Source organism: Schistocerca piceifrons, chromosome 2 (genome assembly GCF_021461385.2).
Source record: "Schistocerca piceifrons isolate TAMUIC-IGC-003096 chromosome 2, iqSchPice1.1, whole genome shotgun sequence".
NCBI lineage: Eukaryota > Metazoa > Arthropoda > Insecta > Orthoptera > Acrididae > Schistocerca > Schistocerca piceifrons.
The window spans coordinates 748,359,991-748,376,170 of record NC_060139.1 but is presented as its reverse complement, the minus strand read 5'-3'; the positions used below and the strand labels follow the sequence as shown (position 1 = coordinate 748,376,170).

At 43.5% G+C, this 16,180-nt stretch overlaps 1 protein-coding gene across 1 annotated transcript in view; it reads right to left on the bottom strand.

The window, feature by feature from the left end:
* Positions 1 to 16,180, bottom strand: part of LOC124775818 (retinal guanylyl cyclase 2-like) — a 295,210-nt gene that overhangs the window by 207,834 nt on the left and 71,196 nt on the right. Inside the window, exon 3 of the mRNA XM_047250651.1 lies at positions 436 to 645. Within this exon, the coding sequence (XP_047106607.1) occupies positions 436 to 645 (210 nt within the window). The remainder of the gene's footprint in view (positions 1 to 435; positions 646 to 16,180) is intronic.

Below are 16,180 nucleotides of genomic sequence, written 5' to 3'. Positions count from 1 at the left end.
ATATCCCTCAAGCAGCCAACGAGGCTAAAGTGCTCTACGTCACACAGAAGATCAAAAACTATTTTCACGAGTGAAACGTAACACCAAATCAGCCGATTTGGCGTCGTCTGTTGTACCAGAGGTAGCATGTCAGCATGTTTAATGTTTAACCATAAGTTTGTCAAATTAGGGAAGTTCAGTAGGATGTGGACCATCGTGAGAGGGGCACCACCCGACAGTGGGGTGGATCCTCATGTCGGAGGACGTGGCCAACAATTGTCGATATAGAATCGACTGAAGGTCCGGTTCCGGTACCACCGCCTCCAAATTCGTCATCCTTGTAGCCAACTTGGCTAACCAGTCGGTATATTCATTCCCTGTGATCCCAACCCTCGAGGATTGTCTGTAGTTAAGTACAGACGGTCAGTGAGTAGTGTGTTTTCTTTCCGTACTCACGTTGTAGCGCGCGCGCGTGTCGGCCTGCAGGTAGGAGCGCGCCTGCGCCAGCGACCCCGTGGAGCCGGCCAGCGTGGCGGGCCTCGCCAGGTGCTGCAGCGAGCCGAACGAGCCCTTCAGCAGGTCCGGCCGCTCCGCCACCTCGGGGCCGCCGAACTCGCGCAGCTGCTGCAGCCAGCAGCACAGCATCGCCTCGATGCCCTCGTCCACCTGCAACCGCAACAGCCTGTAAAGTAGCAGCTATCTTACGTACCAGTGCATTTATGTCTCCCCCTCTATTTTACCTTTCACTTTATATCAAATTAAGAAGTAATTGTGACACCCCAAGAAACCCGAAAACCTAATTAAGAATGTCACAATAATTTAAAGTAGGGAACAGTGTTATCCTGACAGGTACGACAACTTTGACAATAATATAACACCTTAAAGTTTTGATGAACACCAATTTCAATAATTACTGAGTATACATAATACACTACTTGCCATTAAAATTGCTACACCAAGAAGAAATGCACATGATAAACGGGTATTCATTGGACAAATATATTATACTAGAAATGACATGTGATTACATTTTCACGCAATTTCGGTGCATAGATCCTAAGAAATCAGTACCCAGAACAACCACCTCTGGCCGTAATAACGGCCTTGATACGCGTGGACATTGAGTCAAACAGAGCTTGGATGGCGTGTACAGGTACAGCTGCCCATGCAGCTTCAACACGATACCACAGTTCATCAAGAGTAGTGACTGGCGTAATGTGACGACACAGTTGCTCGGCCTCCATTGACCAGGCGTTTTCAATTGGTGAGAGATCTGGACAATGTGATGGTCAGGGCAGCAGTCGAACATTTTCTGTATCCAGAAAGGCCCGTACAGGACCTGCAACATGCGGTCGTGCATTATCCTGCTGAAATGTAGGGTTTTGCAGGGATCGAATGAAGGGTAGAGCCACGGGTCGTAACATATCTGAAATGTAACGTCCACTGTTCAAAGTGCCGTCAGTGCGAACAAGAGGTGCCCGAGACGTGTAACCAATGGCACTCCATAGCATCACATCGGGTGATACGCCAGTATGGCGATGACGAATACACGCTTCTAATGTGCATTCACGACGATGTCGCCAAACACGGATGCGACCATCATGATGCTGTAAACAGAACCTGGATTCATCCGAAAAAAATGGCGTTTTGCCATTCGTGCACCCAGGTTCGTCCTAGAGTACACCATCGGAGGTGCTCCTGTCTGTGATGCAGCGTCAAGGGTAACCGCAGCCATGGTCTCCCAGCTGATAGTCCATGCTGCTGCAAACGTCGTCGGAGTGTTCGTGCAGATGGTTGTTGTCTTGCAAACGTCCCCATCTGTTGACTCACGGATCGACACGTGGCTGCACGATCCGTTACAGCCATGAGGATAAGATGCCTGTCATCTCGACTGCTAGTGACACGAGGCCGTTGGGATCCAGCACGGCGTTCCGTATTACCCTCCTGAACCTAACGATTCCATATTGTGCTAACAGTCATTGGATCTCGACCATCGCGAGCAGCAATGTCGCGATACAATAAACCGCAATCGCGATAGGCTACAATTCGGCCTTTATCAAAGTCGGAAACGTGATGGTACACATTTCTCCTCCTTACACGAGGCATCACAACACCGTTTCACCAGGCAACGGCGGTCAACTGCTGTTTGTGTATGAGAAATCGGTTGGAAACTTTCCTCATGTCAGCACGTTGTAAGTGTCGCCACCGGCGCCAACCTTGTGTGAATGCTCTGAAAAGCTAATCATTTGCATATCACAGCGTCTTCATCCTGTCGGTTAAATTTCACGTCTATAGCACGTCGCCTTAGTGGTGTACCGATTTTAATGGCCAGTAGTGTATAAAGGTAGAAAGAAAGAAAGGTTATTTTTAAATAGCTATCAAAACATTTCAGTAACAACTGCAAATCAGTACGACGAAAGTTAAGTCCAAAGGAATATGTCGGTCAGAGATAACATTTATTGTGAAATGGAGTTGTAAACGCGGCGAAAAGGTAATTCAATGCGTCTGCAATGCTCGATCATGGAAATGTTAGTCGCTTGCTAGCTTGCTTGCTATCAAGTCGTGAGTGATATTCTGATAGTGTACGATGAGTTAATGAACTTTAATTATTGCAGATGTTATTGTTGGACTCAATCTTCTTCGAAGTGAACAGTTTCAACGAAGAATGGACATAGTATTGAAGACTGCAATACCTGATTAGCCTTGAGTAGGAAACATTAATACGACCACACGAAGATAATACAAATACGCCGATTGTAAAAGTCGTCGTAATTGTCACGATCACCGAACTGAAAAGAATCGTAATTGATCTGATCCATCGGCGTGCGTGTGGTGCGATGATTATAACCTAACTGCTAAGAAGTAACAATGAAAATTGTTCGTTAGTAATGGAAATCTCACGTGTTGGCTCCATCATTAATTGAACTGTGTGATAGTTGATGATCAAAATTAATTAACCGTGAAGATTGTAACTGAAAGAGTGACTTGATGAACATTGAGCATTGAAAGGAGTGTTTTCCCGAAATAATACTATGACGCACGAAAGCAAGATAGCATTACAGATTATCTCTGGATTTGCGTCGCGCCTTGGTGAACAGTTCTGCCTACCAACGTAACAACAACTACTAATACTGAACCGCAAATGAATTTTTCCTCGCTTCAGTGGTGTGAAACGAACAAACAATTAAAATCAGCAGTTCGCATCGCTGAGAAGGCTGTACGGACTCGCAAACGGACTTTCATACATTACGCGAGGAACAATTTTCTTTAGAGATTTTCAGGTGCTGTTCCACGTTATCCGACGGGGACAACCATCACTGCGCATCGCGTCTCCATTCCACCGACCGAGCTGTAGCAGTAGCGGCTCAACATCAACAGGGACGACAAAAAGTGGAGAGGGGACGTCACGTAAAGTTATGGCAATAATAATAACGTAAAAGGCTCCATAGGAATTCAAAGAGAAGAATTCACGCTACCTATAAGGCGAAGTGAACAACCTATCTGTTTCATGTGAGACCTGCGTTTCTCCCGACGGATACTGTGTTCAGATAACTTATGGGAATCCAGTCGTGTGGCGACGTCGACAACCACCGATATTTGGACGGGAACGCACTCCCCCAATTTCAAGCCATAACTGCAGCAAATAAGCGCTGTGGAGGGAATTTAAAACCTCGGTTTGCAGAGAAACTCCAGAAAGACACACACACACACACACACACACACACACACACACACACTCTAAACACTAGCGCTATCACAAACCAAAGATGACCGATTCAGAAGTTATCCATACTGAAATTAATAACACAGGCTGACGAATTTTTTTTTTTTGAAAAAACATTTTTACTTTGATAGCTGATCTTTATAGATTTTTATGAGCTGAATCCAAATCTAGCCTTAATTTCTTTGCATCACCCACGTTTTTCGAGCAATATGCATTTTATTATCTAGTGTAAAAATCCTATGTTATATGGTAAACGGGGGAAATTAATGAAACGCTTTGTTACAACATAAGCATGGTTTCTATTTACAGTAAGCTACTTAAAACAATGACATGTGTTAGTAGAGGTTTCACTTGTCAGCTGGAATTGGTTTGTATTTTCTTTCTCTTTTTTCTTTTAAGCTTCTTTTATAGGTTTTTCTACGAGGAGTCGCTTGCTGAACTTCTCGGTGAAGTGACCAACAGTGGTCCCCCATCATGTTGATATTCCAGCGGCCTTGGTAGCGTTTTTCCATCACTTTAATGTCCTGGTGAAAACGCTCTCCTTGCTCCTTACTAACACCTCCCATATTGTCCGGGAAGTAATCAAGGTGACTGTTCAAAAAGTGAACTTTCAGGCTCATCAAACATCCTAAAGTTTTAAGCTTATTTAACATTGTAGCTATAATAGAAACACATTCTAAGTCTTTTTCATGTCCTAAGAACTTTGTAACGACTTGCTTGAATGATACCAATGCTTGTTTCTGATTTTAGGTCATTGTGGATTCAAAGTTAACATCAAACAATTTTCTAATGTCAGGTCCAACAAAGACGCCTTCTTTTAGATGCATACATGTTACCATTGTGTAATAAAACAGCCTTTAAACTAATTTTGGATGAATCACTAAACAGCCTCCAGTCTTCCTTTTTGTATTCATTACCAAACTCATTCATCAGACGGGGAATGTCTGAGCAATACACTAAATCACTTTCTTGTTGAAAAAGGTCGGAAAATTGCTGCTCTCTGTTTCTATACGCGTATATGCTGGTTCCAATGGCCAATAAGTTCTTTTCTTTTAATCTAGAGCCAAGAAATCCAGGTTTTTCTTTCATTAAGCCCAGCTCGGTCTGAGTACACAATTTGGGCTCTAGACTTTCTGTATTACAATGGAATTCATTATCATCTGGTTCATCTAAATCAGACTGTATATCAGAAAATACTTTTGTTGGAATAGAATTAGAATCATCAGGTGGTTCAGGATCCAGCAAATCTACACCATGCCCTACTGGTCGGATGACGAACGGAAGGTTAGGGTAGCTTATTACGTTCTTGTTTTTCGAATTATGACCAGTAATATCAACACTGCAAAAGTAGCAATCATTGGAATGATTTCTTGGCCCCCTCCATATCATAGGAACAGCAAATCGAAAGGCTTTTTTCTCCTTTTTGGACGATCTTCTCAGATCTTCAATACACACGTAACATACCTTATGCGGCGCCCAAAATTTATCTTGATCACCAAGTTTAGATCCATAGTATGACAGATGAACTTTTTCACAAAGTCTGTAATGTTTCTTTGTTTTATTTTAATCACAAATTCACCACAAATATAAAAAAAAACTGTCAGCAGAGTTTTTACAACCCCTATTAGACATTGTACTGAGCCCATGAACAGGAAACGGGAAAGTGAGGTTAGGTTGACAGTAAACAAAACACCATCTGTTAACACAAAAACAGAATCGACCTTTTTTTGACAGGAAACGTTTTTTAGCAGTGCTACCAACGTCATCTACATTCATTACACCTCCTTTCTAAATTATTTTAATTATATAAAAGCTGTTAAATTATTTAAAAAATCGCTTAATTTAATAAATTTCAGTGTAAAACTTAAAGAAATGGTGGGTGATACAGTTTTTTAAGTATCATATTTGGATTTCCCGCCCTAAAAACATAAGAATAAGCTATTTTCAGCAAAAAAGTTTTTGCGTCGTTGGCCTGTGTAATCAGCGGGTGACTCTGTCCCTCTGGTTTTTGCAAGGGAGAGAGCAAGATTCCATGCACATTTTAAACAAAAACCATCATCTCTGTTTTTATGGGTACTTGTTAATTTAATTTCAACTGCTACTTTAATATCACTATCCCAATAGCCGCAAGTACACGGCAGTATATCCGTGTTGTTATGTTCAATAGGGTGACCGGTGACAAGGCAATGTACCCATGCCACCTCGGGCTCTAGATGTCAGCCGAGTTAGCCCATCTCAAGGTCACCTTTCGTCAGAATAGTTATAGTGAAACACAGATCAGACGTGACTTGCGCTATCGATCAACTGCGCACCAAGGTGGCACCAAAGTCTGCGGCCTTTTTGCCTTATGTAGAGAGCATTTTTCGGAAATATGGTGTAAAGTGTGTTTTTCGATCACCACCAGGGTCCTTTTACGATCCGTAAAGAACGATCTTACTTTGCGTAAGGCGAGGGTCTACCACATTCCTTGCAGTTGTAGCATGTCATGTATTGGTCACACTGTCTGGGCTGTGGAGAACCGGTGTGCTGACAATGAGCTTAAGTAGCACACACGCTCACAACAGCCGAGCAAATGCGCCTTTGCAGAACATTGCCTTGGCACCGGTCATCCTATGGAATGGAGATTCTGGCATGCACTTGAAGCTATTTGAATAGTGTTATTGAGGTAGCGGTTGACATTACATTAGCAAGTAACCTTATAAATAGCGATGGCGGTTTTTGTTTAAATTCTGCATGAATTCTGCTCTGCCTCTCATCAAAAACCAGAGGTACGTAGTTAACGCTATCTCCCTCATGTCCCGTTGATTATTAATTTCATTATCGATAACGTCTGACGTCGGTGATGTTTGGTTTATGATGGCGCTAGTGTTTAAATTGTGTGTGTGTTATCTTTCCGGAGTTTCTCTGCAAACCGAGGTTTTAAATTCATCTCCACGGCCCTTATTTGCTGGAGTTATTGCTTGAAAACGGCAGGGTGTGCTTTTGTCGAATTGTTGGCTGCTGTCGAGGACGTCACCCTGCTTAATTCCTCTAAGGTATTTGAATATTTAGCTTATAATTCAATTCGAGTAAGAAGCAATATTTGAAATGACGCAGCACGACCATACAAACAGACCGTCCTTTGACTCTCGCAGATAGGATATACAAACAGGCATCTGTGACGGAGAGAAAGAACTCGAAGAGTTGCAAACAAATAAGTCGCCAGGTCCAGATGGAATACCAATTCAGTTTTACAGAGAGTGCTCCATGGCATTGCTTAAACTGCATTTATACCGAATCTGTCGCTTAGCGCAAAGTCGCAAGCGATTGAAAAAATGCGCAGGTGACTGCTATATATAAGAAGGGTAAATTTACGGATCTATATAATTACGGACCAATATCCTTGACGTCGGTTTGCTGCAGAATTCTCAATCACATTCTGAGTTCGAATACAAGAAATTTTCTTGAGACACAAAATCTTCTGCCGGCCGCGGTGGTCTAGCGGTTCAGGCGCTCAGTCCGGAACCGCGCGACTGCTACGGCCGCAGGTTCGAATCCTGCCTCGGGCATGGATGTGTGTGATGTCCTTAGGTTGGTTAGGTTTAAGTAGTTCTAAGTTCTAGGGGACTGATGACCACAGATGTTAAGTCCCATAGTGCTCAGAGCCATTTGAACCATTTGAACAAAATCTTCTGATCATAAATCAGCATGCTTGATAACCCACAGATCGTGGATTGAGGGCAACAGGCATTTTTCATATTCCTAGATTTCCGGAAAGCGTTCTACACGGTTTCCAACTGCAGACTGCTGACAAAGTCCGAGCATACGGTTTAGATTCCCAGATATGTGAGTGGCTCGAAGACTTTCTAGGTAATAGGACCTAGTACGTTGTCTTCGAGGGCGAGTGTTCATCAGAGACAAGAGTGTAGCCAGAGGTGGCCGAGGGACGTTTGATAGGACCGCTCTTATTGTCTGTAATATACGAGAGTTGGAGCTTAAATAGTTGCAACTATTTATACACAGCCGACACAAAAGAGTTACATGTTTGCGCCTGTTACTGTCCTTCAGAGTAGTCACCAGCGTTGTGTAAAACACGTTGCCAGCAATACGGAAGGAATAGTACACCGTTTTCAGAGCCTGTTCGGTTGATGGTGCGAAAGAAGGGGCGACACATGTTGCACGACAACACGCGGGCGCATACAGCGTAAGCTGTGGCTGCTCTGTTCGGTCGATGGGACTAGGAAGTACAGTGCCGCCCACCATACTCCCCGGACTTAAGTCCTTGTGACTTTGATTTGATTCCCAAGATGAAGGAGCCACTTCGTGGCATTCGGTTCAGAACTGTTCCAGAGATTCGACAGGCAGTAGACAGTATTGTAACAAGGCCGGTCCCATTCCAAAATACCGTTATCCATGATGGCGGCCATGACGTCAGAGTCATTATGAAATGTTTTCATAACACCGTCACCATTCCAAAGCATCGTTAGTCGACAACAACAAGGTCGCACGCAGTGTATCCGGCACGTGTTGCCTCTCTAGTCTTTATTACCGTAGCGGGTTGTGACATAGAGAAAGTCCATTCCAAAGCATCGTTAGTCGACAACAACAAGGTCGCACGCAGTGTATCCGGCACGTGTTGACTCTCTAGTCTTTATTACCGTAGCGGGTTGTGACATAGAGAGAGTTAGCGCCATCTCTCTCTATGTCGCAACCCCGCGCATACATACACGCGCTAGGCAGGACCTATATAAATCAATGCACGACCTACCTCACTCTCACACTGCTCGTATACTTCATTCATCCAATACTTGTTACGTCTACGTAATTAAACGTGTAAAAATGAAACGATCACGAACCGCCAGTGACAGCAGCAGCAGCAGCAAACGTGCTCATGTGGACGAAGTTCCATTCCCTGGTAAGTACATTTTCAGTATTCTGATATCTACACCCTTTAACTCTGTATATGAGTGCTACATATCTTTTATAATGCTCTCTATAAAGATCGCTCCTCCATTTGTTCTGTGTGTGTTCCCGCTTACGTTTTTTACCCTTTTGAATCTCTCTCTCTATAAAAATTGCTTATCCACGCCTTTTTTTTTTTACCTCTAACTTGGGTGTCTGAATCTTTTATTTTAAGTGTTACATTTGTTTTGTACTGCTCTCTATAAATATTGTTCATCCACGTGTTGTATGTTACGTGTTATACCCGTTTTCGATCTCTCTCTGTAAAGTTTACTAAGTCTTTTAACGGATTCTATGTTTGTGTATGTGTTAAGTCTTATATCCGTTTTGGACATCTCTATGTAAAGAATGACTTTCCACATGTTGTATGTGTTATAATTAATTTACCGTATCCGCTATAAAGATAGAGCTTCCACGTGGTTATGAGATTAAGGTGTTGATCCATGAATGTAAGAAAGTGCTTAGATAATTGAAACGTGAAAGAAATGTATTTACTTCACCATCTCTTACACAAACAACAACAAAATTACAAATCTCAGGCTCAATTTGACTGGGCGTGGACACGACTCAGTTACTAAGGTGAAGGAGCAAAGCTAGGTACACGAAAAAAAAGTTTCTTTATTGACATTCTAGTCTGTTCATGCGACTCGCACGGCTGACACTATACAATATCAACATAGAAAATAAATTGGAGGACTTCCAGATACCAGTTGTACGCACATTTATCAGTGATGCATATGTTATACGTAATGATTATATGTTCTGTGGTAGAAAAGAAGGCACCAGTCTCATTTATATATTCACTGAGAAGGAATATAGTGCACTGTTGGTAAGAATGTTAAGACGTTACCCCTCCAGTCCTGTCCGTCTTGGTCCTTATCAGTCCAATGACCAAATGTTTGAACTGACACCCACTTTGCATCTATTTTATAGAACTCTTTCATAAACATTACTGCACTGTAAACTTAAATTATCTGTCCCACGCCTTTGTTCTAAGGATCTTATGTGTTCTCCATGTGGGCATTTCTAACATATAATGATTTCATAAGAAAGTACAGCACCGTAAAATTTACTTTTGTGTCACATGTATTATTTCTAATTGTCTTGAGTGTTTTTCATGCTGGCGTCTGTGTCATATATTTTTTTGGTGTACATAATTACGGTGCAAAGGTCATTTGTGTTTCATATGTTATCATTCTTTGTCTTGTACATATATAGTATTTTTATTTCTGACGTACATGGTTTTACTTTTGGTTTTCACATATCTTAAATGTTTATGTTGTATATGTTTTATGTATGACGTTACGACCACATTCAACGTAATGGGTAGAGAGTGATGGTTTTTGTTTTCTTTTTGAATCATGTGTGCCACGTGCCAAGTGAACAGAAATGCACCACTTTGTCATGACTCTCAACATTCTGTATCAAAAACTTGACAGACGTGACAAGAAGCTGTGTGATACCTCCAGCCGGGCCCTCCTTCGCCGACTCACACTGACAGCAGCGCAGGAGAAAGCCGGCCGGCTCCATGCGGTGAGTGCCCCAGAAGTGGACACTGGAGGCTTTCTGCAAGCAGACACGGGGTAGGCGGGAGGACGCCCACACCTCGCTTAAGAACAGACACTTTGCGAAGTGCCTGGTGGACAGTGACATGTGTGCAGAAAACTGGTGGACACCTGCAGCCATTAGGACAGAACGTCAAGAATGCAATGGGTAAGTATGTGAAATTTCCTGGTCTGACAACAGTCGTTTTACCTGCCTTAGAGAGTAGTAACAAGTCAACAATTCCAGCACTCCACAGACACTGGGAGGAATGTACACAAAGCGTCAAGAATTCGTACAGGAAGGCGTGTGAAACAAGTTATTTTTCTTAAAATGATGTTTCTTCGACAGTAAGGAGGTTCCTTATAAATCACAGACGCCAGAAGTCTCTGAGACGGAGCACATAAATGAGTCTGTCCAGACCTCACGCTGAGACAGCGGTTACAAAGAAGAGTTGGGTAGCTGCTTTCAAAATAACTTCGGAAAGAAGAAACACATCGGAAGAACGTGCCACCAACGCTGTTGAAATCTACATCTACATATATACTCCGGTAGCCACCAAGCGGTGTGTGGCTGAGGGCACAATTCGCGCCAAAATGAATTTCCCCCCTCTGTTCCTCTCGCGGATCACGAGAGGGAAAAAAGACGGCCTGAACGCCTCAGTACGAGCTCTTATTTCCCTTATCTTTGAATGGTGATCATTGCGCGATTTGAAAGTTGGTGGTAATAACATAAGCTCTACATCCTCGGTGAAGATCGGATTTCGGAATCTAGTGAGTAGCCCCTTCTGTTTAGCGCGCCGTCAATCTGCAAGTGTGTCCCACTTCAAACTCTCTACGAGATTTGTAACGTTCTCGCGATGGCTAAATGTCCCAGTCACGAATCTTGCCGCTCTTCTTTGGACCCTCTCAATCTCTTGAACCAGACCCAACTGGTAAGGGTTCCATACAGACGAACAATACTCCAAGAGTGGACTAACTAATGTATTGTAAGCTATTTCCTTTGTTGAAGGACTGCATCGCTTCAGGATTCTACCAATAAACCGCAATATAGAGTTCGCCTTATCCGTTACTTGTGTAATCTGATAATTCCACTTGAGATCATTTCGAATAGTCACATTCTTGACGGACGTTACCGCTTCCATTTATTTTCTACTCTTACGTTAATGGGGATTTTCACCTCGTTATACGCAGTAGGTTACACTTACTGATATTGAGAGGTAACTGCCAGTCATTACACCACGCATTTATTTTTCGCAAATCTTCATTGATTTGTTCACAACTTTCGTGTGATACTACTTTCCTGTAGACTACAACATCATCGGCAAACAGTTTCAGGCCGCTGTCAATAACATCAACCAGATCGTGTATGTAAATTGAAAAAAGCAGAGGACCTATTACGCTGCCCTGGGGCACACCTGAAGTTACGCTTGTTTCTGTTGAAGTCACCCCGTTCAGGACGACATACTGCTCCCTGTCTGTTAGAAAACTTTCTATCCAACAGCATATGCCATCGGATTGACCGTAAGCGTGCACTTATTGTAGCAAGCGACAGTGCGGAACTGAATCGAACGCCTCTCGAAAGTCGAGAAATATGGCATCAACCTGGGAGAGAGTATCTAGAGCCTATTGTATATCATGCAAAAAGAGGGCGAGCTGTGTCTCGCATGACCGCTGTTTCCTAAAACCGTGCTGGCTTCTGCAGGTGAGCTTATCAGAGTCTAGAAAGGTCATTATGTCTGAACACAAAATATGTTCCATGATTCTGCAACAAATCGATGTCATTGAAATTGGCCGGTAATTATGTGCATCCGATTTTCTACCCTTTTTATAGATTGCTATTACCTGGGCCTTCTTCTAGTCCCGTGGAACTTTCCGCTGTTCAAGTGATCTCTGAGAGAGACGTTCCCGACTCACACAACAGCCCCCGCAAGACAGAAAATTTCCACCCTGCATGGAGAGGCGTGGTCATAAAACAGTGATCAGTTATCGGGTGGCACTAGAAATCGAGTCCACTAATGGCAGTACCGTGAGAGGAGAGAATTTCGAGGTACCGTGGATGTGGAGTGAAGAGTGACCGTCGATGAGAGAGCGGAGAAGCAAGAGGGCGTGGGGGCTCTTACATCCACCGCCAACGTCTGACACAGGTTCGGCCAGGCGTCCCACAAAGGGTGTATAACACGGAGATGGCACCTGGGCCTGGTCGCAGAGCGGCGGACGCCGATGCGAGCAGCCGACTCGCGCCGCACAGCTCAGAGGCGACGCGCCGTATCGATGCAGCACCTGCCCCAGACAGCACTACTCAACGAATGATCACGAATATTGGTAAAAGATAGAAAAGAGCGTTTGGCGTCATTGGCCGGGAGGCCCCTTGCGGGGCAGGTCCGGACGCCTTGGTGCAGGTCTTATTACATTCGACGCCACATTGGGCCACCTGCGCGCCGGATGGGGATGAAATGATGATGAAGACAGCACAACACCCAGTCCCTGAGCGAAGAAAATCCCCGACCCCGCTGGGAATCGAATCCGGGCCCGTAGGACGGCAAACCGTCACGCTGATCACTCACCTATTAAGGAGGACGCGAATATTGATGAAATGTCTCGTACCTTGCTCCTTCACCTTAATAACTGAGTCGTGTCCACGCCCAGTCAAATTGAGCCTGAGATTTGTAATTTTGTTGTTGTTTGTGTAAGAGATGGTGAAGTAAATACATTTCTTTCACGTTTCAATTATCTAAGCACTTTCTTACATTCATGGATCAACACCTTAATCTCATAACCACGTGGAAGCTCTATCTTTATAGCGGATACGGTAAATTAATTATAACACATACAACATGTGGAAAGTCATTCTTTACATAGAGATGTCCAAAACGGATATAAGACTTAACACATACACAAACATAGAATCCGTTAAAAGACTTAGTAAACTTTACAGAGAGAGATCGAAAACGGGTATAACACGTAACATACAACACGTGGATGAACAATATTTATAGAGAGCAGTACAAAACAAATGTAACACTTAAAATAAAAGATTCAGACACCCAAGTTAGAGGTAAAAATAAAGGCGTGGATAAGCAATTTTTATAGAGAGAGAGAGATTCAAAAGGGTAAAAAACGTAAGCCGGAACACACACAGAACAAGTGGAGGAGCGATCTTTATAGAGAGCATTATAAAAGACATGTAGCACTCATACACAGAGTTAAAGGGTGTAGATATCAGAATACTGAAAATGTACTTACCAGGGAATGGAACTTCGTCCACATGAGCACGTTTGCTGCTGCTGCTGCTGTCACTGGCGGTTCGTGATCGTTTCATTTTTACACGTTTAATTACGAAGACGTGACAAGTATTGGATGAATGAAGTATACGAGCAGTGTGAGAGTGAAGTAGGTCGTGCATTGATTTATATAGGTCCTGCCTAGCGCGTGTATGTATGCGCGGGGTTGCGACATAGAGAGAGATGGCGCTAACTCTCTCTATGTCACAACCCGCTACGGTAATAAAGACTAGAGAGTCAACACGTGCCGGATACACTGCGTGCGACCTTGTTGTTGTCGACTAACGATGCTTTGGAATGGACTCTCTCTATGTCACAACCCGCTATGGTAATAGAGACTAGAGAGGCAACACGTGCCGGATACACTGCGTGCGACCTTGTTGTTGTCGACTAACGATGCTTTGGAATGGTGACGGTGTTATGAAAACATTTCATAATGACTCTGACGTCATGGCCGCCATCATGGATAACGGTATTTTGGAATGGGACCGGCCTTGTTACAATACTGTAGACCACTCCATTCGCACCATCAACAGAACAGGCTCTGCTAACGGTATACTACGCCTTCCACATCGCTGGCGACGGGTTCTACACTACGATGGTGACTACTTTGAAGAACCGTAACAGGTGCAAACAAGTAACCCTTTTGTATCGGTTGTGAATAAATAGCTGCCACTATTTAAGTTCCAACTCTCGTATATAAATGGTCTGACGGACAGGGTGGACAGCAATCTACGGCTGTTCGCTGATGACGCTGTGGTGGACGGGGAGATGTCATCGATGAGTGACTGAAGGAGGATACAAGATTACTTAGACAGAGCTTTTAGTTGGTGTTACGAATGGCAGCTTGCTGTAAATGTCGAAAAGTGAGAGTTAATGCGGAGCAGTATGAAAAACAATCCTGTAACGTTCGAATTCACCATTAGCAAGGTGCTGCTTGACACAGTCAGACAGATCAAATATCTATGCATAATGTTGCAAAGCGATGTGAAACGGAATCAACACATCTGGATGGTAGTAGGAAAGGTGAATGGCCGACTTCAGTTTACTGAGAGCATTTTAGGAAAATGATGATTATCTATAAAAGAGACCGCGTATTGGGACAGGTCCGACAAATTCTTGAGTACTACTCGAGTGTTTGGGATCCCCACCAGGAGGGATTAAAGGAAGACATCGAAGCAATTCGAAGGCGGGCTGCTAGATTTCTTAACGAAAGGTTTTGATCAGCATGAAAGGATGCTCTGTGAACTCAAATGGGAATTCCTGCTGGTAAAGCGACGTTCTTTTTGAGGAACACTAATGAGAAAATTTACAGAACCGGCATTCGAAGCAGAATGTAGAACGGTCCTACAGCCGCCAACGTACATTTGGCCTAAGGGCTACGAAGATATGACCGCGCCAAATATCTCACGAAATAAGCGTCAAACGATAAAAATACAAAGAACGAAACTTGTCTATCTTGAAGGGGGAAATCAGATGGCGCTATGGTTGGCCCGCTAGATGGCGCTGTCATAGGTCAAAGGATATCAACTGCGTTTTTTTTAAATAGGAACCCCCATTTTTATTATATATTCGTGTAGTACGTAAAGAAATATGAATGTTTTAGTTAGACCACTTTTTTCGCTTTGTGATAGATGGCGCTGTAATAGTCACAAACACATGGCTCACAATTTTAGACAAACAGTTGGAAACAGGTAGGTTTTTTAAATTAAAATACAGAACGTAAGTACGTTTGAACATTTTATTTCGGTTGTTCCAATGTGATACATGTACCTTCGTGAACTTATCATTTCTGAGAACGCATGCTGTTACAACGAGATTACCTGTAAATACCACATTAATGCAATAAATGCTCAAAATGATGTCCGTCAACCTCAATGCATTTGGCAATACGTGTAACGAAACGACATTCCTCTCAAGAGCGAGTAGTTCGCCTTCCGTAATGTTCGCACATGCATTGACAATGCGTAGACGCATGTTGTCAGGCGGATCACGATGGCAAATATCCTTCAACTTTCCCCACAGAAAGAAATCCGGGGACGTCAGATCCGGTGAACGTGCGGGCCGTGGATGGTGCTTTGACGACCAACCCACCTGTCATGAAATATGCTATTCAATACCGCTTCAACCGCACGATTGCTATGTGCCGGACATCCATCATGTTGAAAGTACATCGCCATTCAGTCAAGCAGTGAAACATCTTGTAGTAACATCGGTAGAACATTACGTAGGAAATCAGCATACATTGCACCATTTAGATTGCCATCGATAAAATGGGGGCCAATTATCCTTCCTCCCATAATGCCGCATCATACATTAACCCGCCAAGGTTACTGATGTTCCACTTGTCGCAACCATAGTGGATTTTCCGTTGCCCAATAGTGCATATTATGCCGGTTTACGTTACCGCTGTTGGTGAATGACGCTTCGTCGCTAAACAGAACGCGTACAAAAAAATCTGTCATCGTCCAGTAATTTCTCTTGTGGCCAGTGGCAGAACTGTACACGACGTTCAAAGTCGTCGCCATGCAATTCCTGGTGCATAGAAATACGGTACGGGTGCAATCGATGTTGATGTAGCATTCTCAACACCGACGTTTTTGAGATTCCCGATTATCTCGCAATTTGTCTGCTACTGTTGCGAGGATTAACCGCGACAGCAGCTAAAACACCTACTTGGCCATCATCATTTGTTGCAAGTCATGGTTGAC